Here is a 25,595-nt window from a genome sequence, read left to right on the forward strand (position 1 = left end):
TAGAGCAATAAAAGGATTTTTCCAGGGCTCGGCAGCGTTGCGTAAGCCTCAGTAAAATCGTCATTTTGTAACTTTGTTTTCAGCCAGATGTCTAAACCTGCTCCTAAATAGAAATTATTTTTTGATCACAGGCGGGTTTATAGATATAAGGCTTACATGCGGCGCGGCTGCCGAGCCCTGGATTTTTCCTATTGTGTTCTTAATGTAATAGATATTTTCCTTTGTGTGATGCTTAAAATCTCTTAAACTGTATGCCAAACAGTTTTCATCATGGTATCAATAATTTTTCTTTGTGTTCGAAATTTTGTATAATCTTTTTATAAATTTGTATATGAGCACATGATTATAAATAGATGATACACTTGCTTGTTGATTTGATTTTTAGGTAAAGAATAGAATTAAGAAATGAACATGGCAATTTTTGTAGAGGGGAAGAGGGTGCCATTATATTTTTTTTGTGAGTTTTTCTATTTGCCATTTGCCAATTTTGTGAGGGTGGTAGCAGCCTTCTCTAAAATAGTTATAAACCTTACCAGGACCTCAGTGAAGCTTTACTGTTAGAGAGAACCATATCGTTCAGCGAGTAGAAAGATCTTTTGGTACAGATAGACAGACAGACATCGATTATGTTACTTTTCTATATTTATATCCTTTTTTTGTTATAAGTTTCCTTTTGTTTATATGTAAAAATAATTATGTTTGATCATGTATAAAATGTATGTAATAGTGTACATAATAATGTACATACATAGACACTACAAATCTTTTTTCATTATACACATATATCGCGCCTTCGGGGACGTACAGCTTTGCATTTTGTTCTCAAAATGGTACCAATTTTGAGAAAATTAAAACCTTGTAACTGTATATCTGTTACTATTAGGTATAATTTGAAAAATCCATATTGACCATTTTTGACATGTTTGACATGTTTGACATTGATTTTGTTTTATCTTACCAACTGGATCTTTAAAATGTAATTCCTAATACAATTAGGGACAGTATTATAAGTTTAGCATCTTTATAATCACTTCTTTAAAAACTCCTTTTTCCTAATTAAATTGGATAAAAATCTCTCTAATTTTTTAAAATCTTTATCATTTCTTTAATTTCTCTATAAAATTTTTCTTTTTTTATTGTGTTACATAATTTACAAGAGTACTTTATAATTTTTTTTATTTAAATTAAGATCAACATCTCCCTACGTTGTGAGATGCCGCCAAAACCAAGACATATACACATGTATGGGAGAAAAAGGTAAAGGGGGAGGGGGGAGAAATGCGATAGCACTTTTTGGGCCATTGACATCACATTTACGGCGCGCCCTAAACTTTACCATCCCCTATGGAAATATACACCCCCCCCCCCCATTTTCCATAAAGCACGTTATGTATTTTATAACTAATGAAAAATATACAAAAGGGAGGTGGGTAAGAAATAATAGGGGTCCTTTTTCAGAGATATCTTATCTAAAAGTGCTTTTGAGAGGTACATGGGGGGCTGAGGGGTGTCCCAAAAAAGGGCGCGGGGAGCCTTTTAGGAGCGCGTAAGACCAGTATACCAGTTAGGACCTAGGCTGTACGAGCTAATACTAAATATTTTGTTCATTACTATCAAATTATAATTATATAGCCCACTACAACTCAGACAGATTAAAATATATACCTGCTTTTTTTTGGAAGGAAAGTCATCTGTCACAAGGTAATCATTTTTAGTTCATATGTGGAACATTTTCCCGCCCTTTTTTTCTCTTCAGCTGCCACTAATTGGATTGCGTGATATTGGTTAAGGTATCCACCTATATAACTGTGTAGCCAAATCTATTTTTAAAGTGATTATGATTGTTATTATTGGGTGGATGGGTGATAATATTCAATCACACATATGGGTGTCAGGGTTCATAATACAAGGAACGGCCTTAATTTTGTTTTAGAATCTATGATTTTCATTTATTGTTAAATTAAAAAAAATATATGAATTGATATGTATCTTTTTTTGTTTTTTTGGTTGAGTTATCCATAAATGACCTATAACTATAAATTAGGTCTATATGTAACAAAAATAACAATAAAAAGGATCTTTTTAAAAAGTTCTTTAAAAATGTATTAAAAACCTTGAATCTTATATGTGTGTGGTATTGGTTATTTTGATAGGGGCAGAAAAGTATTCTTAAAATCAAATAGTACAGTAAAATAGTAATAAGATTCTATCTTTATTGATTTAACCGTGATAATAACGATTGAATCAATCTAAGCCTTTTCTTCCCAAGTATTTATAATAAATAAAAGAATTTTGAAAAAGATTGATTTTATAGTCAATTATGTAGGTATTTTTTTTTTAAATCTGTAAAAAGATATATCCAGTATGGCTTTAAAACCGATTAATATTCCATGGATTACAACTGGTTCTGTGCCACACTGGAAAATCTTGTATCTTATCATATTTTAGACAATTTTTTATTATACTAACTGCGGAAGGTTGCTTTTTATTTGTTATCTATATCCCTATTGCATTATCCTATGATTACCTAACCAAAATGTGGGAATTCTCTTCATATCTTACTCTTGACACCACCCATTAGAGTGAGGATTATTCTTGCACATTTTTTTAACCTTTATTATAGTTCGATTCTTAATGGAAAAGTTTTAATACCTAATTCTTAATTAATAGTTAAGGTTTACACAATATTATAAATATGCATATTATTGTATTTTTTAAAAACCTATATCATAAATTAATTCCAGAAAAAAATTCTAAGGATTTATTGTCTATATAAAAGTTTTATCAATATAACACTGAATTTGCATTGAATTATTTTTTTTCTAGATATTCAAATACTTTAGGAATACTTACTTATGGGGGAAGTAGATAATTAAACATGCATAAGTTGCTTAAAGTTAAAATAATTATGTGTAAAAACGCCTAAGGGTTTAAATAAATACATTTATACATAATTACTAAAAATTCATTAGTTTGCTTTCATTAAGTAAAAGATTTCGTAAAAGCTAAGTTTAATTAAAATATAATATTTTTTCTTCTTTTAAGGCTCATTCTTACCAATCTAATTTATCACAAAACCTAATAATTCCCTAGTAGAGAATTTTTTAAAGACTAATTCCGAGCGTCACTACATACCTTTTAGCAAGTTCAGTAAAAGGAACTGGTAGATTTTCTAAATTCAAGAGGCGCCAGTTTTTCTGAAACCTAATCTTGTTATTTGATTTTTTAGATGTTTTCTGTTAGCTGCACAATTGAGCTATACGAGGCTAAACTCATTGGTAGAAAAAGATCTATGAAGGTTGGTTTTTATGTCATTTGTAGCGAAGCTATACTACATTTTGTTACACCCAACAGTATGATGCCACTATTGGTTTTGTAGCTATTTAAGGTCTAAAATTTATCTTACCATGAGCGTTGTAATTTGTTAAAAAAATAAGTTGATAAATACACAAATATGCAGATTTTTACATCTAAAAATAATATTATTTAATGAAATAAAAAAGTTTTGATTTTTTTTTGTTTGTCTCATCATTTTTATACTAACTTTCTTGTTTTCATAATTTACAAGAAAAAAATGTTATATAATATAGGTTTTATTCTGATTGACATATGGACGGACTTTCAGACACCCTTTAAGTTGCCCTGTATAGTAGTATTATAGATTGTGTGAAATAAAACGGTATCGTATTTTCAATATTGAAAAGTAAATTCTTTTTTGACATGGGATACTCTCAATTTTTAGAGATTACAGGGATAGAGTTCTTCGAAGATTTTCTGCAAAAGAAAAATTCGAATTCATTACATGTTTTTTTTTTAATTAAATACACAGGTTATACCATAAATTTTTCAATGAAATATGTTTTGAATAGAAAAAAGAATGGACGAAAATTTCAGTTTCAATATGAAATTGCATTGTTTTAGTGTACCTTATCGTCTTGAATATCTTTTTAACCCTGATAGATCTGGCTCTCAATATTGATGTAATACTTAACACGAAATTTAATGTTTTGAAACAATAAATCTAAAATGGTTCAATATTGTTCTACAGGCATGGTCAAAATCTAGAACAAAAAATCCAAAGAAATGCAAAAGTGAATTTTAACACGATTTAAATTTCAATAGTTTATATAAGAATGAAAGGTTGTCTAACTGTATCGAAGGATCTCGCTAAAAGCTGAACCGATATAGTTCTTCATTGCTGTGAAGCTCTTAGTTTCAGAGGGAAGGTTTATGCGATTCTCTCAAAACAAATCGTCCTAAAAAAACAAACATTTTCAAGGCCTTTAGGAGCGTAGACTCAAGTACATATAAAAAGCATTGAAGTATTTATTGATATGCTTAAAAATTACGTAACGTTAGTTTAACAATCACAATCTAAAATAACGAGTAGCTGTGCTCCTAAATGTTAAATACCAATATAAATTTTATTAAATATTTTAAAGCCTTTTTTTCAACTTTTGTTTCCCATACTTACGTCATGCTGTGAAAATTGCATATATTAGATTGCTAGATTTTTTTAGCTGGCGATTTATTATTATTTTAAAAATTTCTACTTAGACTTCAAAAGCAAAGGTTTCCTATAATTTGACGGTTTGCATGTCTATATCGGTTAGCTTTATTTATAAATTAAGATATGTTAGAATCGTTTTATCAATATCAAACAATGATGTTAAATTGAAGTAACTACATATAAAATCATAACCAGAGAATCCATGAATTTATTTAACTAATCTAATTTCATAATGATTACTAGAAGGATCAGGCATTATAAATGTTGCCATCCTTAATTAATAACGTGATGGAAATCCTTTATTTTGTTTTTTTAATCATTATATTGGCAAAACTCAAATGACATGCAAAGCAACTCTATATAACTAAACCTATCAAGTAAGATAGTCTTACCTGCATTAAAGATAGGCATACCTACAAAAATAGAAAAAACACCTATATTGAAATAAATAAGCCTAAATATTTTTATGTGATTCATTTCATTCTTAATATTAAAGCTATGAAACTCACAAAACCTCATATTAATAAGTGCATGTATTACTTGTACCAAATGTAGTAGACATACAGACAAAGATAGCTAAAGAGAAGCTGCTCTATTTAGATAACGTTAGTAGGCTATAAGGTGGGAAAATGTAAGATATAATTATTGGCCTTGTTAAATGTAATATTACTTGATCGTTTAAATTCTTATCAATATCCTTTAAATTGTAAGTAGACTGAAATTACCCTCTTCCATTCTAAAAACAGAAAGGGACATGTTGTATGTCATAATAGGGTATGGATTCATTGTCCATTCGTTGACATGTTCTTATCCCTAAACATCCCTAAAAATTTAAAAGATTTTAACGAAAGAGAAAGGAAACTACCATATCACATAACTTTTCTTATATCACATTCCCCGACGTATTTTGAAGGGACAGGGGAGGGGGGTGGAAGGTCCACTTACATATTAAAAGACGTTGCCAAACTGTGCGAACTTGTGATAAAATCGTTATCCTAACTAGCTATATAGAATGGATTACTCCAAGATTAAATTACATTTATACGGTCGGTATTAGGGTAAGTCTTCAATTCCGCATAGGTTCATTAAACACAAGTGTTTCACATAATCACAATAGCAACGCAGGGGGGAAGGGGATATTGTACTGTTTATTACACTACTCCCCACAGTTTATAATAGCATTTTCTTTTTATTTGACTTAACAACCTTGGGGACTTTTATTAAATTTCAACCACTAATTGTATCTACAGAATGGGTAATTTTCATTATCATTATTGGGGATATATATCAATTTTTCGTATGGGAGCAGTATTTTATTTTCTTATGAAATGCTTCTCTGATAACCAGACAAAATGATAATTTGCAGAATTGTAGTCTCACCTGATAATATGAATTACATTATTTATACATGGATTAAACATTTATAAATTACATATATAATAAGAGATATAAGTTTTCCGGAATTGTAATGTAGGGAGTAGATTTGAAATCTGCATCAAATTTTAAGGATTTTTTATAAAATTCGTTTTTTGTATAATTCTTTATCTAAAAGCGGAATTACAAATTAAGTTAATTAATTTTGGCATCTGTGATTGGTGGATTTAAAAAATCTGCGCTCTGATTGGATGTCGTACATCATTCAACCAATTAGAGCGCAGGTAGTTTAAAATCCACCTATCCTATTGGTCAAAATTAATTAACTTAAAATGTATTTTCGCTTTTAGATAAAGAATTTTACAAAAAACGAATTTTATAAAAAATCCTTAAAATTTGATGCAGATTTCAAATCTACTCCCTACATTAAAATTCCGGAAAACTTATATCTCTTAATATATAACCCTTATTCAGGATTAGATTTTGGTTAATTTGTTTGATATAATAAAGATATCTTTTAACTATCCACGGAAATGAAAATAAAATATCACTTATGAAAAAACAAATTTTTACAAAAAAAAATTTAAGAATGCTATTCGCATCGTATTGTAGACAGATTTCAGCAGATTTTAAAATGAAAAATTTTAAGATTAAACCCAGTTTAGTTAGGTCTGGACTAACAAAACTGATACTAATTTTATAATTTCTAATTAATATCCGTGGAAAATTTTCTGTAATACGATGCTATACATGATTCTTCATAATTGTTGAGAACCAGATTTAATCAAGAGGATACTAATCGGTTACGAAGCCATACTAGAAAATGATTTTCTACATAGCCTAAAATTTTCTCAGTTGAAATAACTTTGTTTTAAATCTTTTTGTTTATTTATCAATTTTGTATTTGATGAAACAAAAAAAGCAAAAATATAATATTTCATGCTTTAATCCTTTATTTATGAATTATGAATAATTTAACTTTTTGCTCTGCACAGAAGAAATTTTGACTTTCTAAAGCATATTTTAACTTTTTTTCTTTCTTTCTGAATAGATAAATTAGCAAAAACCATGAAATAAAAAAAACTTTTTTATTCGAAGATGATTCGCAAATTTTACACCTTTGTCCAAATATTTTAAATTTTTTAATGTCCAAATATTGTGTGTAGCCTTCTAATTTATTCAATTTCAAGAAAAAAGTTACATTTGATGTTTGAACTTTTATTTTACATTGAGTTTTGCTCATTTTGCCTAATAATCAGCAATTTGCACCAGAGAGAGAGAGGACAACGAGCTGTTTATTAGACTAGTCCCCAAAGTTTTATAATAGCGTTTTCTTAACCTTTAGGACTTCTTTCTTATTCTTCGGTTTGATAAATTTGGAGACTTTAGTAAATTTTGATTGGTTGGTTTTTAAGGTAAGTGTTCAAACTTTTCAAGCACTAATTTTACGCTAAAGATAAATTTTATGTATTATCATTGGGAATGTACATCATTTATTGACCATTGTATTATCCCTGTATGTTTGGCAAAGGGGGTGTGTGAATCGTTTGAACCACCCTTAAAGTAAAGGGAGATGGGTGTACTGTACACTGATTATTTTTCAGCCCCTTCAATCTTACTTATGGCTTTGCTTATAATTTTCAATTATACGCAAAGCTTTTCTTAAATTTTGTTTTTATTACTCAATGTAATATTTCATTATATGCTTTGTATGATTCTTTTAAACAAAATCATCCTTTTTTACCTTTTAATCTTTATTAGATCATGTCAGCCCCAAATAAAACCATGATATTGAATTATTAAAATAATTCTTTATTGAGCAAAAAATGCGCAAAATATTTTTGCTCACAAGTCTCGAAGATCACGCAATTTTGGATATTTAATTGAAACTACTAATTAGCATATTTCTATGTCATGATATACTTGGAAAAATTAACATTCATTTTGTGAAACTTAAATAAAGAAATAAGTATATCAATAATGATTAAATGATTCATGTTGCAAGGGTGTTTTGACGCCCTCCTGATGACAAATAGTGAACATCCACATTTGACAAACACCTTTGTATAATCTTTACAAAGCCCTTGTTTCAAATCAATAGAATGATTCTTTTAAATCAAAATTTGTTGTAAAACTAGCTTAGAATTTAATGTTCGTTTTGCCATTCTGACATTCTAACATTCACGGTTCACGGTTTGAAATTAATAGGTAGATTCTAACAAGCCTAATTATGTAATGAGCCATTCTTTACGTCGTTGCAAGGTCTGACATACCCCAAACACACAAAGGATTCGCTTTTGACTTTTTTCGTATAATTTTATTTCATTTACTTCCCCTTTTTCCCTGCTATGGCCAAAACAATGAAAAAATTTGAATAAAAAATCCTCGATTCATTTTATATTTTATGTAGTTTTGTTTTAATTACTTGTAAAATTGATTTTTAAGTAATTTAAGCATGAAAATCTAGAATTTTAATTAACAAGGATGAAAAAATTCTATAAAAAAAGATTTACAAATAAGACAAACGAAAGAGCTTTCTCTAATAAATGTAAAATGACAATAAAATTGCGCAAAATCTAGGATGAAGTATGTCATTATTTTCCTTTTAGGGAGTAAATGTAGAGATGCTTCACTTTTAACATTATTTTTAATTTTCCTAAGAATCGCCATATCAAAAACTTAGAAAAACAATTCTTTCATATAACAATTTTATATAAAAAAAACTTAGTTCTTCATATTTAAAACCATAAGGACTTTTTACTAATTATAATACAGTTGCAGCAACGCTTTATTGTTGCTGGAATCCTCGTGAAAGGTTTTAAATTAAAAGGTCAATTCTAAGATCTCCAAATTTAATAAAAAACTTATCAGAATGAACATCCTTATTTGTGGAAAGTATTCGAATTTGACAAGAATTCTAAATTCCAAAGTTTATAAATATGTGGTAAAAGGTCAAATGTGATGAAAAACCTTCTCTAAATTGAAATATATCATGGGAGATGTTTTACCAAAATTCTAAATTCCTCTGTGGTATGTTTAGATACATGTAAACTTCATATTTCAATATTTTGTGGTCAAAATTAGATACTTTATATTTTAAACTGGTGGATACGCCCCTAGAAGCCTCTAGGAGCACTAGAAGAGGGGAAAGTTGAATTTGATAACCTAATTTTTATTTTAGATTTTTAAAAAATTTAAATTTCTCTTGGAAGGTGGTGGTACCCTCCCCAAAATAGTTATAAGTCTTCCCAGGATTTAAGAGAAGCTACCCAGTAGAGGAGAACCATATCGGTTTAGCGATTCCTCGGTACAGACAGACAAACATCCTGTTTCTTTATCATAAACATTGCTTTTTAAAAGTTTGAAATATTACTTTCTTCCTCGAAGAAAATTTATCTAATAGCCTATTTCAAATCAATGATATATAAGAAAATAATCCAAAAATTATGCAACTTTTTTTTTTTCTCTCATTTTCTTTTCCTTTTCTTAATGTTAATGCATCTTGTTTCCTAAATCTTCTATTGTCCTATTAAAATAATTTTTTGAAAAAAGGTACGTCTTTAAAGTTTCTATAACATTTCTTCTAATAATAATCTTAGGTGTGAATTCACCTCCGCATATAATCACAATGATAGCAAAGAAACACAATAGCATTAAAATTAGAGGGGATGTTTAGTGCTGTTGTAATAATTAGCAAATAAATTTAAAGTATAGATGTATAACCAGACAACTACCAGGATCCCCCTATTAACCCTTACAGATCGGGCCCCTATTCCCACCTTAATAGATCGGGGGGGGGGGTCATATTGACCCCCCCCTTTATCTCGGCTTCTGTTACAGATAAAGACGTAAAATTTTTTTCTGGTGGTTCATGTGTATTTTTAGAGAAAATTACTTTTTCTAGTCATAGCGGCCAGGCCGCTCCTTAGCCGCTTTTTAGCGGCCAGCCGCTAAATTTTAAAACAGCTGTAGAGCAGCTAATTTTGCAGCTAGGATGACCAAATTTTAGGACGAACTTTTATTTTTCATAACAAAAAAATTACTTTTTCTGATCATCGCCGAAAAACCGCAAATAACGGAAACCGCCATTTTCGGCGGTTACGGCGGTAAAACGGCGGTTGGCGGCGCCAATTAATATTTTTATCTGTTTATTGTTGCTCAAGAATTTACCAAAAAAATTTATATGTCTCTAGCTGTAATAGAAGCCATGATATACATGATATATGTCTGTAGTAAAAGCCGGACAAAAATCGGTCATAAAGTCGGTCAGGGTGCGGTCAAACGGGCATAGCACCACTTTTCTCATAAGGTCATTGATATCTCAGTATTCACCAAAAAAATTTTAGGTTTCTACCTTATACACAAAAGTCATAATGTAGAAATTAAGATTTATTTAGAATTTTTTTTTAATTTTGGTGCTACCCAACCGACTTTGACCGGACACCACGACCGACACAGACCAGATATCCTAATAAAATCAACTCTTGCCGACGCATAATTACTAAACTTAAAAAGTCATGAAGTCACAGCTCTCCATCTTACCTACAAAAAAAATGACATTGAAAAAACTAGAGGGGGGGGTCAATATGACCCCCCCCCCCGATCTGTAAGGGTTAAGGACTTTTTACGTCTGCTAGCAAATTGCTTTTTGCTCTTTTGTAAAGATTTGGCTGTGTTATATTCCCGACGCAATTCGTTGAATTTCAAAGACCCAATTGAAAGTCGGCACAGTGTCCTTGGGATGGGGAATTGCAGTTTTATAACCCCTTCTCCCTCTAGTGTTTTACTCTAATAATTAGCGGTTTACTAAATGAGATACACTTGCGGAAATGAATACACACCCCACAAATCATCTGGTAAGAATTTCAACTCTGACCTACATGAAACCATAAATGCTGGGTTATATGTGAAGGATGCCAAACTTTGAGGGATATGGGGATAGATCAATGGAATAGTTATTTCTCGTATCGTATTATAAACGGCTTTCCGCGGATATAGAATATACAATTATAAGATTAAAACTAGTTTTTTTGAGCCCCGTGGTGCCGAAGGCACCGGCTAAAAAAACCAGTTTTAATCTTATGATTGTACATTTCTATATTCGTAGAAAACTGGATATAATACGATGCTAGACATAGTTTTTTCGTATGGATGAGAACCGGTTCCTATCCACCGGATTCGAATGAATACGAGAAAATTAATTATATTTTCCCATTTTTCATTTTCGCTCTATCTAAAAATTTGACACCAAACGAAAAAAACATAGGTTAGGTAAGGTTTAGGAGAACCTTGAATGGATAAGTCTCCGCAGGGTTTTAGTTTCTCGTAGAACTTTCATTTTATTCAAGCATTAATATTATTTTTGTTGTCAAAATGTCGACGTGAATATCAAAGAAGATGACCACTTTTATTACATTGAAGCATTCATAATCTATTGGAACAAAAAATGATCTCATTAAAATTTTCATCAAAGAAAATACTGTTTTATTTTCCCTTGCAATATCCCTTCCTTCTTGTCAATTACTGAAATGCATTCCAAATTTCTAGACCTTTAAAATTTAAAGTTTTCTAAAATCATAGGGTTCTGATTGTTTTAAGATTCTCTACATTTTTTGTTATTTTTATATTTAACCATGTGTTATTGTAACAATTTATAAAAGCGAAGCTTTTGTATGATTAGGGTCGGTCCGCCTGTCCGTAACGGTTGGCTCTTTTCGTAAATTTTAACAGGTTGTAAATGTCCTATGAATTTTAAACATTACATGATGATTCCTAACAGTTAGGCACGACTTAAAAAGCGCAGCAACTCTATAATCGTTACCAGAAAGTCCGTACATCCATTTAAAACAAGATGATTTTTTTCTATTTTGACCACAAAATTTTGTATGTCAGAATTATCCGATTCATCTGATTTTTGGAATATTGATTTCTAGTTCAACAAGCCTCAAGGTACTATGTTAAAAGCAAAGCATATCTGTATTCAAGTCCTAAGAGTGTAAGTATGTCCTTAAACAGTATCATGTATTTAAGCAGTTTTGCAACAAATTTACTTATAATTTTGTTAGATTTAAGCATTAATATTCTGCTTATTTAGTTCTGACACTCTACAAGTGTTAATGTTCATTTGTCCTTCAATATCAGAGCTTCGCTTTTATGGATGTTGTCATCTTTATTTTTATACTTGTAACTAAAATGTATTACTCAAGCAATATTAGTCTACTTAAGTAAAGAAGCTACTCTATAATTCCAAAAATCCGTCTGTTTGAAACGTTTACGCTAGAAATGCATGTCCGTCTGTGGATAAGATGTTTTTTTCTTTATATTTCTTATCATAAAAACCACTTAGGCCTAAAAACTCACGACTAAGGCCAATTGACCTATCCCAAAAAAACCACTAAGCCATAAATTTAGTCCAAATTTTGATTTATCTGGCAATCTTCTGCCAAAAATGTTAATAAATTGTCCACGAGATATTTATTTATAAAAAGTCCATACATAACTTTCAAAATAAGGAAATTTATTCCGAAGATTTTAGTAGGTTCGAATTTAAGAGAAAAATCGATAACAAAGCTACTTTATAATTTGAAATGTCCGTCTGTCTAAAAAGTTTTGGGGAAAACCTGATTTTCACGGCTGCTGTAAAATATAGAAGGCTAAAACTTCTTATCACATTCCTTTTTAAGATGTTAGCAACCTTACAGCTTACCTTACATGCTATTTTCACACATAATGGAGGGTCTTATATCGTATCACACAAACATGCGCGGAAAATACTTATTATACGCGCGTTTTGTGCATTATTTGCACTTTTAGTCAGGTAGTTTTCTTTACTATACTTATCTTTGATAATATAAAATTTATGGAAAAAAAATCCATCAATAATATTTGCTCGTGTTCATAAATCTAGAATTTATTCTGGATCATTTACACTTTGTAATAAAATCATTATCATCAAAAATCAGAAATAGATTAAAGGAAATTATCAGTAAAAAATTCATAATCATTTAGGTTAGAATATTAATATATAGTAAACAGTTTTGTTACTATTAGAATTCGTAATCATCGTTGTTTTATTAAAATTTTCTATTTTTCTTATTTTCATCTATATTTATTTACCTTACATTGTCTTGATGTGGTGTGTGTGTGTGTGTTTGCGATTAGTCGTTAAAATCATTAATTTCATAGATTTATTGATAAATTCAAATTGGGTGTGGAAGTTGTAATAAATTAGAATTCAATATCATTTCAAATTATTAGGGTAAATTGTAGGTCGTTTAATATCTATTACTATTAGGTGGCGTAGTTTCTCTATAACCATCGGCTACGCCCCTAAAGACCTCTAGGGGTAACTTGAGGAGGGGGAGGAATTGAAGTCGACCTCCCCTCACTTTAAATTTTAGTATTATTGCCGTTTTTTCTAGGAGAAATTTCTTTTCGGAGGGTGGTTGTACCCTCCCCCAATATAGTTTTAACCTATGAGCAGATCCTTTGGTACAGAAAGACAGGCACACAGACAGACATTGTGTTACTTTGGTATAAAAATGATTCCATTATTAAAGCAACGACAGAAAATATTTCATACAAATAGTTGTTTTTTATTATTAAAAACACAGATAAAAAGTTTACTAATACTGTTAAGATTTTTAGACTTTTCTTATGGATCATTTTTTACTTACGAGCTTAAATTTAATTAAGGAAATTATCTTTTAGTAATCTTTAGTAATGTTAACTAAAAAGGTGCGGCCTTTAATAGCTAAAAAGTTGTTCAGACTAATAAGAAAAATTCAGGAAAAAAGGTTTTGTTTCTCCAAAAAAAACCGTTATTTTTTCAAGATTTTTTTCTTGGATATATGTAATGCTTCGCCTCTAGTATTTAGCTCCCCCTTTAAAAAAGGAAAAACATTTTTATGACTAAGACTAATGTAAATCTTCCCTGATAATGGCATTCTCGTGGTTTCTAAGATCTTATTGGAAAAACCACATACAACTTGCTAAATTTGAAAAGAGATTGTATTATTAAAATAACATAAACAAATTTTATCAAAAATAAGTTAAGCACAGTCTTGTTGTTAAAATAATTTTTTTATTTATAATAATAAGATATTCATTTATCCCTGAAAAAATGTATGAAAAAGTGCTGACATGAGTATATAAGATGGCAACTATAAGAAGAAACTTGACAAAAACTAGTTAAAATTTTAACAATAGCTCCACAGACTTAAAGACTTTGCTTAACCTTTTCATATTTTGGAACAGGGGTAGATATTCAGTGATTTTAATCATTTTGAAACATAAAATGTTTGTGCTGAATTAAGCCAAGCTACTCCATTTCTTACTTATAATACTTTTTCTGTCTGTCTATAAGTCTGAATTTAATCTACTTGCTTTTATCGTAGAGATACAAGGTTGAAATTTGTATTTGAAAACTCACTCTGTCTGAAAAGTTATTTTTTTACTAAAGTATACTTAGTATAGATATGCTTCTGAAATTTCTTGTGAAGATTTTCTTGAACAATAATTATCTGCTCTATATATTCGTCTGTCCGTCTTTTAGGCTCTTATTTATGTGCTTCGCTACTTTTAAAGTTGTTATCCTTTTTTATATTGAAAACCAATTTCTCTTTTCTTTTTACTTTTCAATTCTAAATTTATACACATTTAGAATTTTTGAAAGTCTGTATCTTTCACCGTAAACAGATTTGACTTGACTTTAAGGTTAAATAGTTTTTTCCTGGGTATCTTATTTAAATTCATAAAGAACCCTCTTAAAATACATCATTTAAACTAATGGTTGGAAATTTTAGTTTATTTTCATATTTTTTAGTGAAAATTCTTTTCTTTAAATACACAAATAACTATTAAGACTTAATATATTATTTTTCGTCGTCTTACTGTACAAAAGCATGCTATAATTGTTATTGATAACTATAATATTTAAAAAATCCAAAGCTTAATACATTTTTCATGTACCACATTCCATGACTATATAGCTATATCTATAAATCTACATAACAAATTCGAATCATGTTGATATGAATATTGAAATATAATATTGTTACTTAATGAACATATTCATGTCCTCTCTCTTACTCTCTCTCTATCTGTCTCTCTCTCTCTCTCTCTCCCTCTCTCTCTCTCTCTCTCTCTCTCTCTTTCTTTCTCTCTCTCTATTTATCTATCTCTCCATCTTTCTCTCCTTTTAAATCTTTATATCTCAATCTACCACCCATTTTAATATTAAAGTATTCAAACAATGTAACCAAATAAAAAAATATGAAATAAAATTTTGACATTATAGTCATATGATTGTATTATAGTAAGATTTATAATAAAGTAACAGGATGTTTGCTGTTTGTACCAAAGGATCTTGCAAACCGCTAAACCGATGTGGTTCCCCTTTACAGGTTAGCTTCTCATAGGTCATGGGAAGGTTTATAATAATTTTTGAGGAGGGTACCACCCTCCCAAGAGAAATTGCCTCTAGAAAAAAACTTCCCCCTCAATAAATTTCCTTTTTTTAAAACTAAATTAATAATGAAGGAGTTGTGAAGGACCCCCCTACCCAACTAGTTTAGACAACCAAGCTTAATTTTACAAATTTTTGCTATTTAAAAGTTTGAATTCATAACAAGAACACTTCATATACATAGAATTGATCTCGCAGCATGATTCTGCTGAGAAATAATCATCTTCTAATCATCTCCTAGGGCTAAAATTAGTAATTTCAGTCACTTCATATAATATTAATATTCATATATGGGATTAATACAAGTATTCTTAAAACAAGGATGATAACATTTATCAGTAGTGAAGCAAAAATCATGGATGGATATGAATGACTGACCGAAGGACCAAGTGAATTTAATTTAATGTATGTTCATTGGTCTAGAAAACAGACGGACAGACATTAAAATTATGCTTCGCTACAAGCAAATGGCAGAATAGGGCAAACCAATTTTTGATAAGTCTAACATAATGTTTAAGTAATAAAGCTCCTATATGAGGTAAATATAAGTATTCTAAAAAGACAGACATATTTGAAAATTAGACTTTATTACAAAAATATCTATATTTTTTTAATTTGTTTTTTTAAATAACCCTTCATTTCTATTCAAAAATGAATCGTTGACCCTTTGCCTAAAAGTTAATCTTTTTCTTATTCTTAAATATGCATAAAAAGATGGACTAATCTATATACAAATAGAATAACTTTTTGTCCATCCATCTATTTACAATATAGATGGATTATCTAGTTAGGAGATTAAAGATATTTTTCTTTACTTAAATTATGATATACATGAAGACTTATTCTTATTTGTTTGCTAACAAATTTTGGGTACTTTTATTAAAACTTTATTAATTGGTTCCAATTGACAGTGTCCGAAATTTTCAACCAATAATTTTAATTTACAAGAGTGTTAATTGTGATTATCATCATTGGGGATGTACATAAAATTACCATCCTTGTATAAATTATTTTTAAAAGGAGTCACAATTTCTTAGTCCAACAAATGTGGGTTCGTGTTTATGATACTTTGGGTACCATTATAATTTTGAAATAGCTTTTTGAAATATATAATCTTATAAAAACTTTTAAGAACTAAAATATGCTTGCAACTACCCAACTTTGTAAAGATTATCGAGTGTACTTATTGAAAGGTATTTGGCAGGCATCTAAACAGATATATAATACCCATGACGGATTTAAATACAACCAGTCAATAACTCTCTGGAAAACGAGTTTCTTTGGCAGGGAAACGTTATTGCTTTTTAGCAAAAAAAAAGAATATTAAATATTGTCAAAATATGCATTAATTTCCCTACAAAGACGTAGCATTAATCTCAAATGTAGCAATATCCATAAATCTAAGAAATAATATACAAAGTTAGGTGCAACTGTCTCTTAAATATGTGTCTCTTGTGATTTCCCTAATATATCTGCCTAAATACTTTTTTATTTATTTTAGCAGTTTTACAGGGCAACTATTTAAACCCGGGTTAAAAAGATATAGACCTAAAATCAAGATATGCATAATTTTAAGGCATAAACCATGCTTACCCTTTTTCACATTCGTTTTTCTAGCTTTATAAATCACTCTATTTTACTCTTTCTTTCGATCTTCTTATCGTTTTTAACAATCTTAAGTTCTTTCTATGTCTATTATTTTTCTCCTTACTCTAATTGTATTTTTAAAAGCGAAGGTTTTCTATAATTAGGGTCGTTCCGTCCAGAACGGTTGGCTCTTTCTATCTATTCAAACAGAATTGTCCTGATGCTTCCTATATTGTCTGAACGTCCATTTTGAATATGCTGACTTTTTTTTTACTTTTTGGCAAAACATTTTGTATAATATAATTATCCTAATCATCTGATTTTTGGATACTGATTCCTATTACAACAAGGTACAATGTTATAAGTAAAGCATTTCTTTTATCAAGACCTAAAAATGTAAGTCTACACTTAAACATTATCCTGTATTTAAACAGTTTCGCAACAAATTTACTTACAATTTGGTTTAGACTTATACATTTTTATTCTGCTTATTCAGTTCAATTCTGACACTCTACAAGTTTAAATTTTCGTTTTTCCTACCATTTTAAAGCTTCGTTTTAATGGATGTTGTCATCCTTGTTTTACTATATTCATCTAAATACAAATTGATAATTTTGATTTTTTTAGGTTCGAGCCTACGCAGAAAGTTATGATTGTAGATTTTGCCAAAGATCCTTTTCCAAACCTTACAACCTTTTTATCCACGAGAGATGTCATACACAAGGTAGGAATTTAAAATCAAATTTAAAAGATACAATTTAGGATCTAAAAATAAACTTTTAGACTTTACATCGATGGTAAAATTAAAGGGTTGGTTGTCTGAAGGCCGTTTGAACATATATTCATGCACTGTATTAAGCAAGATTTGGTTCAGAGATAGACTGTATTGTATCCCGTTAACTTTAGGCAAATCGGGCCTAACCTTACGGGGCTACACAGTTTCAAATATAATATCTTTATAGCTCTTTTAGAATATAAATTACGAACACAGTAATAGTGTCTGACTAATTATGACGTAACAAAAAAAATAGCCAATGAGAGGCCACTATAAATTTTACCATTGGTCAATAACGGCCTCTCATTGGCTAAATTTTTTTTGTTACGTCATAATCAGTCAGACACTATTACTGTGTTCTAAATTACGGGTATTATAAATAGTCCCCCCCCAAAAAAAATAAATAAAATCATTCATTAAATAAATTTTATTGATTGTAGGTCTCCACAACTGTGATATTTGCGGGAAAGGATTTAGAAACAAGGAGAATATGAAATGTCACAGGTAAGATCATGTTTTACAAAAGCAGCCTATAGTACCCATAAAAATGACGTCATACTGGTCTACCATTTGTCAAAAAAGAACGTATACTGCCAATCATTGGTCATTTGTATTGTATGACGTCATTTTTTCTATAGGCAATATAAGCTGCATCTTTTTTACTGTGTTACTTGGCATTACAGGAATCACCAATTGCATATCATTATGCAAAAGCGGTTGGATGTCTGTCTGTGTGTCTATATGAACTGCCTCTCTGCTTGGAACAAAATATCTAGCTAAACTCTGAACCAATTTGGGTATAACTTTCAGGAAGCTTTTTACAGAGCCAATACAAAATGACGTCATATTGGTCTACTATTGGTCCAATAAGATGTCATTTGTAATTTAGTCTGTGTATTGACCTATCATTGGTCATTTGTATTGTATGACGTAATTTCTTTTATAGGCTCTTTAAACAGCTTTACTTTCAGGAAAACTTATTGTCTGCTTTTTTATGTACTTTGGTAGAATTTGAGCTAGAACACATTAAACAAGCCAAGCTTTTATTATTTTAACCTCCATGTTTATTATGGATATCTACTTGTCAAAAAGTACTCATAAATTCAGATAAAAATCTTCTAAATTTTTCAAGGATTTATTTTTTTTTAGATTACTGCACACCCCACCCGTACAGAAGCAGCTAGCCGGCCTCATGACAGAATGCACAGCCTACTAAACAATTTCTTTAAAATCTGTACTGTATTTTTTTACCAAATGACCAAAATTAGATATAACATTTTGTACATGATTATGTTGGGGGTCACTCCTTCTGAGAAACCAGTTATATAGAAAACTGTTAATAGACCTAAATTGGAACAATGTATAAAATGTTATTGTCTTCTTTTGGTTGTAGATTTTTTATATTATTTATAAACTCGAAAGTCGAAAACTTTCAATAGATTTTTTTGGTTAAAATCAATATCATTTAAATAAAATTAAATAATTTTAAATGAAAAATTTACCAATACCCCAAAACTTTCATTTATTAATGTGTAAAAAATGCAAAATTATAAACTTTCCGGTGAAGGTTTAGTCAAAATTTTTAAATTGTAAAAACTCTTTCTTTTTGAAAAAATACCTAAAATAATAAAAAAAGTAAATAAAGCATTATTTTGTATAATATTGTATTTGATTATTTTTATAAAATAAGTCTGAATTCGTGGTGCCATTTCCCCCCCAAAAAATAAAATAAAAAACCCTAAAATTTTTCTTCTATTGAACTTTTTCACCATTTTTGACAACTTTCTATAGCTTTAATGTCTATATTTTTTTCTGGTTTAAAAATTAACATATATGTATAATTTATTACTGTACTGTTCTTATATCTTAAAAAGATAATTTGTGTTGTTTACCATAGTTTTAAGTTCACAAAAATTACCATATTCTTAAAAGTTTTCAAAAATATTACTTTTTTTTCTTTTAAATTTTGAACAATTTTAGTTTTTAAACATAAAAAGATGCGGCCTGAAAAAACAAGCATAGTGATGACAAAATATTAAAATTATTTTAACCTTTCACCCTCTTGCTTTTTTTAGGCCATGTCTTTTTTTACTAATATGAAGATAATGTCAGAAAGCATGTTTTAGAATAGACATAGCAAGATCTTTCTTATGGTTTATGTAAGAAATGATTATTGCATCAGATTTCTACATGTGTGTGTATATAGATTATTTTCAAATATATATTCTTCTGTTGATTCAAGTGTTTTAATTCATACATTTTAAAAAGAGGAGCTTTTATTTAATTGGGGTTTGTACTTCCGTCTATACGTTTATCACAGTTAGCTCTTTTTGTTAATTAATGCATGTTAGAATTTTTAATATAAATGGATGATGATTCCTGCAACAGTTAGGTATGATCTATAAATCGTAGGAGGCACAGTGTTATATGAATCAATGTCTGTGCAACAAGTGTCAGTCAATCACACAGTGTCTACACATCCTTAATATCCAGTACTATTCCATAGTGTCTGCACAGTGGTATATGAATCAATATATGTGCAACAAGTGAAAGTCAATAACACAGTGTCTAATTATCCTTAATATCCAGTACTATTCCATAGTGTCTGCACAGTGGTATATGAATCAATATATGTGCAACAAGTGAAAGTCAATAACACAGTGTCTAATTATCCTTAATATCCAGTACTATTCCATAGTGCCTGCACAGTGGTATATGAATCAATATCTGTGCAACAAGTGTCAGTCAATCACACAGTGTCTAATTATCCTTAATATCCAGTACTATTCCATAGTGCCTGCACAGTGGTATATGAATCAATATATGTGCAACAAGTGTCAGTCAATCACACAGTGTCTAGTTATCCGTAATATCCAGTAGTATTCCATAGTGCCTGCACAGTGGTATATGAATCAATATATGTGCAACAAGTGTCAGTCAATCACACAATGTCTAGTTATCCTTAATATCCAGTACTATTCCATAGTGCCTGCACAGTGGTATATGAATCAATATCTGTGCAACAAGTGTCAGTCAATCACACAGTGTCTAATTATCCTTAATATCCAGTACTATTCCATAGTGTCTGCACAGTAGTATATGAATCAATATCTGTGCATCAAGTGTCAGTCAATCACACAGTGTCTACACATCCTTAATATCCAGTACTATTCCATAGTGTCTGCACAGTGGTATATGAATCAATATATGTGCAACAAGTGTCAGTCAATCACACAATGTCTAGTTATCCTTAATATCCAGTATTATTCCATAGTGCCTGCACACTACAGTGGTATATGTATCAATATCTGTGCAACAAGTGTCAGTCAATCACATAGTGTCTAATTAACCTAAATATCCAGTATTATTCCAAAGTGCCTGCACAGTGGTATATGAATCAATATCTGTGCAACAAGTGTCAGTAAATCACACAGTGTCTAATTATCCTTAATATCCAGTACTATTCCATAGTGCCTGCACAGTAGTATATGAATCTATATCTGTGCAACAAGTGTCAGTAAATCACACAGTGTCTAATTATCCTTAATATCCAGTACTACTCCATAGTGCAGGCACAGTGGTATATGAATCAATATCTGTGCAACAAGTGTCAGTAAATCACACAGTGTCTAATTATCCTTAATATCCAGTACTATTCCATAGTGCCTGCACAGTGGTATATGAATCTATATCTGTGCAACAAGTGTCAGTAAATCACACAGTGTCTAATTATCCTTAATATCCAGTACTACTCCATAGTGCAGGCACAGTGGTATATGAATCAATATCTGTGCAACAAGTGTCAGTCAATCACATGGTGCCAAACTATTCTCATGGTTGTCAATCAAGGCATCAACAATTTGATACACCATAGGACACCCAAACACACACACACCCACACACATACAAACACACACATTTAGATGGATACAGATTGATACATTTCATTTTGCGGTAAACAACAAAGAAAAGTTATTTCATACAGGGAGGGAGGGGACATTGGGCTGGTTATTACACTTGTCCCCAAAAGAAAAGTGATAACATACAGGGAGAGAGGGGACATTGGGCTGGTTATACAACGTTTCCTTATTTGTTGGCTTAACAAATTTTTGATTTTTGTTTGGTTGGTTTATTTAGTTGAGTGTCCAAACGTTTCAACCACTGATTGTAATCTACAAAAGGGATGATTTTGTGTTCCATAATTGGAAATTTACATCAATTTATCGGCCATTGTCTTATCCCTTTACATGACAGGATATCATAAAAAATGACAATTGTTTGATAAAAGATGATTTTAGATGATTTAAAAACAAATAAATGTTTAAGATAGATGAATAGGTATTTTATATGTACAGATGAAAAGATGAAAAGATAGAAGGGGAGGGAGAGAGATAGAAACACACAAATAGAAATAGATAGAGAGAAATATTGATAGAGAGAGAGAGAGAGAGAGCGAGAAATTAGATAGATAAACATAAACATAAAAGGGAAAAGGGAAACTGGATAAATAAAGAAAAAGATAGATATTAAGAGAGAGAAAGAAAATTAGAGAAAGACAGTCCAACAGGTAAAAAAGTGAGGAAAAGTGAAAGATACAGAAAGAAAGATAGATAGGTAAAGATTGATAGATAAATACTAGATGTTAGACCACAGTGATGTGTGATTGACAAGAGAACTGTTACAAACCTCATACCCTACTGTGCATAAATATAACATGGGTTCTAAAAGTCTGAAATAACAGTTAAGTCACATCACAATAATAGCCTAAAAGAAGCTGTAACTTTAATGTGATTAAAATTAATCATATGATTCTAGGAACCATCAATGAGCATACTGTGTGTGTGGCTAATTTATCAATAATAAGAATGTCTTCATATTTATGAAATTAAAATTTTTACAAAAAATTTCTAAAATTGAAATAACTTATTTTAATAGAAGTATATTCATTACAGATAAACTATCGCACCAAATCTGTTCTGAAGTAGAAACCTTTTTTCGAACAAAATTTCAAACATTTATCTTTAATTGCAGCCGAGATAATCTCACATATCCTTTACATTTTCTATTTCTTTTACAGAGTACTAATGGACTGACGGACAAAGGTAGACTAGAAAGCTTCAGACAATGGATTTATTATTACTTGGAGCTTACACCAGATTATCAAGTACTCTAATGAACTAAAAAAAATTGTATCTGGTGTTATGACGACCCAACCCCCACTCCCTTACCTCCTACTGAATGAATGAACTGACCATTTAGTGATATCCTTGTTGGCAACCTAAATTGACGACAATTTTTGCCCTGTCACAATATCTACGTATATTCTATGTCAATTTTTCAGACATCAAATTTTCAGTATTAGCCAAGATTTACACATTAAAGGAAAAACAGACAAACAAAGTAAATTTTAGACTAATTGATGATTAAAATCAGCCAAAAAAATCGTTATTAAAGTAGCTTTGTACAAGAAAGTTTTTTTTATTAAAGATCTTATAATAACCCAAGAGCTATTAATAGTAAACTAATTCTATGAGAACATTATCTTTTTTTAAGGGGTATAGTAATAATTAAGTACATAAAGTAAATAATTAGAAATAAAATTCGATAAAGTTTTCTAAGATTTTAATGTATTAAGAGATACGTTAATATTCAATCTAGAAAATCAGCGTCTTATATTAGTGTTGACGTCCAAGCCTTTTATAGATACAATATTAATAAAAGCTTTCCATTCCCTATTCCTTTATCCCTGCCTATCAGTGCTTTTTTGATGATTGGTGATTGATGATATTGCTAGTTTGTTTTAATATGATGATATTCTAAGGTTTTTTAATTGGTAGATTTTTCTAAGTAGTTTTCCTCGATTTTCTAGAACTTAAGCAATATGTTACTTTGTAAATTGAATTATTTTTACCATTATCTGTAATATGATGTTTCACGATGTTAGTTTGTTCGCCTGTCCTTGTAAACCACTGGACCGATTGTGATCTAATTTCTAAGAAATATTCATACTTGTCATACAAATGTGGCAAGCTTTTGGCTAGTTAGGAGACCACAATCTGCCCCCCCCCCCCAAAAAAAAATCTCCCTTTGCTTTATGTAAAAAATTATTGATTGAATTCAAATTTAAAGGTGCTCCCTCTAGCCTTATAGGCGATGCCCCTAACGGCTAGAGGCAAAGCTGTTAGTTTTGAAAAAAATGTAGCATTATAAATGAAACCTTCTAGATAGAAATTAGTAAAAAGTTAAGCGAAGGAGAGAAAAAAATCTAAAATCTAAATCAACTTTCTAGATTACACTGTTTATCTATAATACAAAGTAGTAATTTTATAATGAAAAAAAATCTTTTAATTTTTCTAAGCTTTGTACAATTAGGGAGTTGAATTCATTTTTATAGAAGCAGAAATATAATCTATGATTATGGTTTGGACCCTTTAAAACTGTAATCTACCTTTCCACTTTCCCCTCTCTTGGTGAAGATATCTTCAACGCCGATACGATTTTTGAAATGTAAGATTCTACTTTCCCTTCTCTTGGTGAAGATATCTTCAACGCCGATACGATTTTTGAAATGTAAGATTCCACTTTCCCTTCTCTTGGTGAAGATATATTCAACGCCGATACGATTTTTGAAATTTAAGATTCCACTTTTGCCTCTCTTGGTGAAGATATCTTCAACAAGAGAGACAAAAGTGGAATCTTATATTTCAAAAATCGTATCGGCGTTGAAGATATCTTCACCAAGAGAGGGGAAAGTGGAAGGGTAGATTACAGTTTTAGAGGGTCCAAACCATAATCATAGATTATATTTCTGCTTCTATAAAAATGGATTCAACTCCCTAACTGTTGTATTTGCTTTGGTTTTATTGTTGAGAAAACATTTCCCTGAAAAATGTAGTACATAACAAAGAGAGTCATGTTCTAGTATAATTGTATTTTTACTCTTAACCCACTAGGGTAGACCACGATTTTTAACCGTCTACATATAGTTTCTATTTTTACAGCGTAGCTACTCTATAGGTTTTTGCTCCTAATTATAGGAGCGCAGTTATTCAATAATTAGGTTATTCTGTCTGTTTGTCAGTTATGCTCTAGTACCCACTAGGGTAGACCACGGCTTTTAACCGTCTTTCTTTAGTTTCTATTTTAGTTGCGTAGCTACTCTATAGGCTTTCTTTCCTCATTATTGGAGTGCAGTTATTCAATAGATAGGTTATTATGTCTGTTTGTCAGTTTTGCTCTTGTATAATTGTATGTTTTCTCCTAACCTGGGAGGAAGGGGATCTTTAACAAAGTTTTTATAAGCACATTCTCTCATCGGTTGGCTGAAAAACTTTGGAAACTTTTATTAAACTTGGATGGGTTTGTTACATCTAGCATCAAGAAACTTTTCAGCTAATAATCTTAGTCTACTGAAGAGGTGATGTTGTATGTATGTAATTGTACATAAATTTACCATACATTTTTTTTATCCCTTAAGATATAGTTTTTATTTTAATAACGAATTTCCTCTATAATTAAAATTTGTCTGCACGTCATGCAATTACAATAGTTTGTTTATTTATTTATTTGTTTGTTTATTTTTATGCGTGATATGAATGAATAAAATAATAATTTAGATTAAACAAAAATTGGAAAGATAGACGGGGATTATTTTTCAAATGCGGGGACTACCCCTCAGGTGGTCATACCTGTGTATAACCTAACCTGTCCTAAATAATAAACAAACAAACTGTCCCCACCCCATCATTTTCAATTCATTGAAAAAAACTGGAAGAGGTTTTGTGCTCAAAAAGGCAATTTAAAGTAATTAGCCGCCAAGGTCCCCAATAAACTACCCTATCATAAACATAATAAAATGATACAAAATTCCATATGTTACATGT

The 25,595-nt window shown here is 30.2% G+C and overlaps 1 protein-coding gene across 1 annotated transcript; it reads left to right on the plus strand.

The window, feature by feature from the left end:
* Nucleotides 1-1,554: 1,554 nt before the first annotated feature.
* On the plus strand, nt 1,555-19,948 carry LOC145325246 (protein drumstick-like). The gene is made up of 5 exons (XM_080168178.1): nt 1,555-1,701; nt 3,230-3,298; nt 17,565-17,661; nt 18,153-18,216; nt 18,862-19,948. Exons 2-5 carry the CDS (start codon nt 3,230-3,232, stop codon nt 18,926-18,928), a joined length of 297 nt encoding a protein of 98 aa, XP_080024304.1. The 5' UTR covers nt 1,555-1,701; the 3' UTR covers nt 18,929-19,948.
* Nucleotides 19,949-25,595: the final 5,647 nt, after the last annotated feature.

This window comes from Acartia tonsa, chromosome 7, assembly GCF_053477335.1.
Source record: "Acartia tonsa isolate MP-2025a chromosome 7, ASM5347733v1, whole genome shotgun sequence".
NCBI classification, from domain to species: Eukaryota; Metazoa; Arthropoda; class Copepoda; order Calanoida; family Acartiidae; genus Acartia; species Acartia tonsa.

Excerpts from the sequence above, each read along its gene's own strand:
- LOC145325246 (XM_080168178.1), top strand. The coding sequence starts at position 3,230 with ATGTTTTCTGTTAGCTGCACAATTGAGCTATACGAGGCTAAACTCATT. Across the intron at positions 3,299-17,564 it reads GTAGAAAAAGATCTATGAAG|GTTCGAGCCTACGCAGAAAG; the intron begins GTTGGTTTTTAT and ends TGATTTTTTTAG. Across the intron at positions 18,217-18,861 it reads GAGAATATGAAATGTCACAG|ATTACTGCACACCCCACCCG; the intron begins GTAAGATCATGT and ends ATTTTTTTTTAG.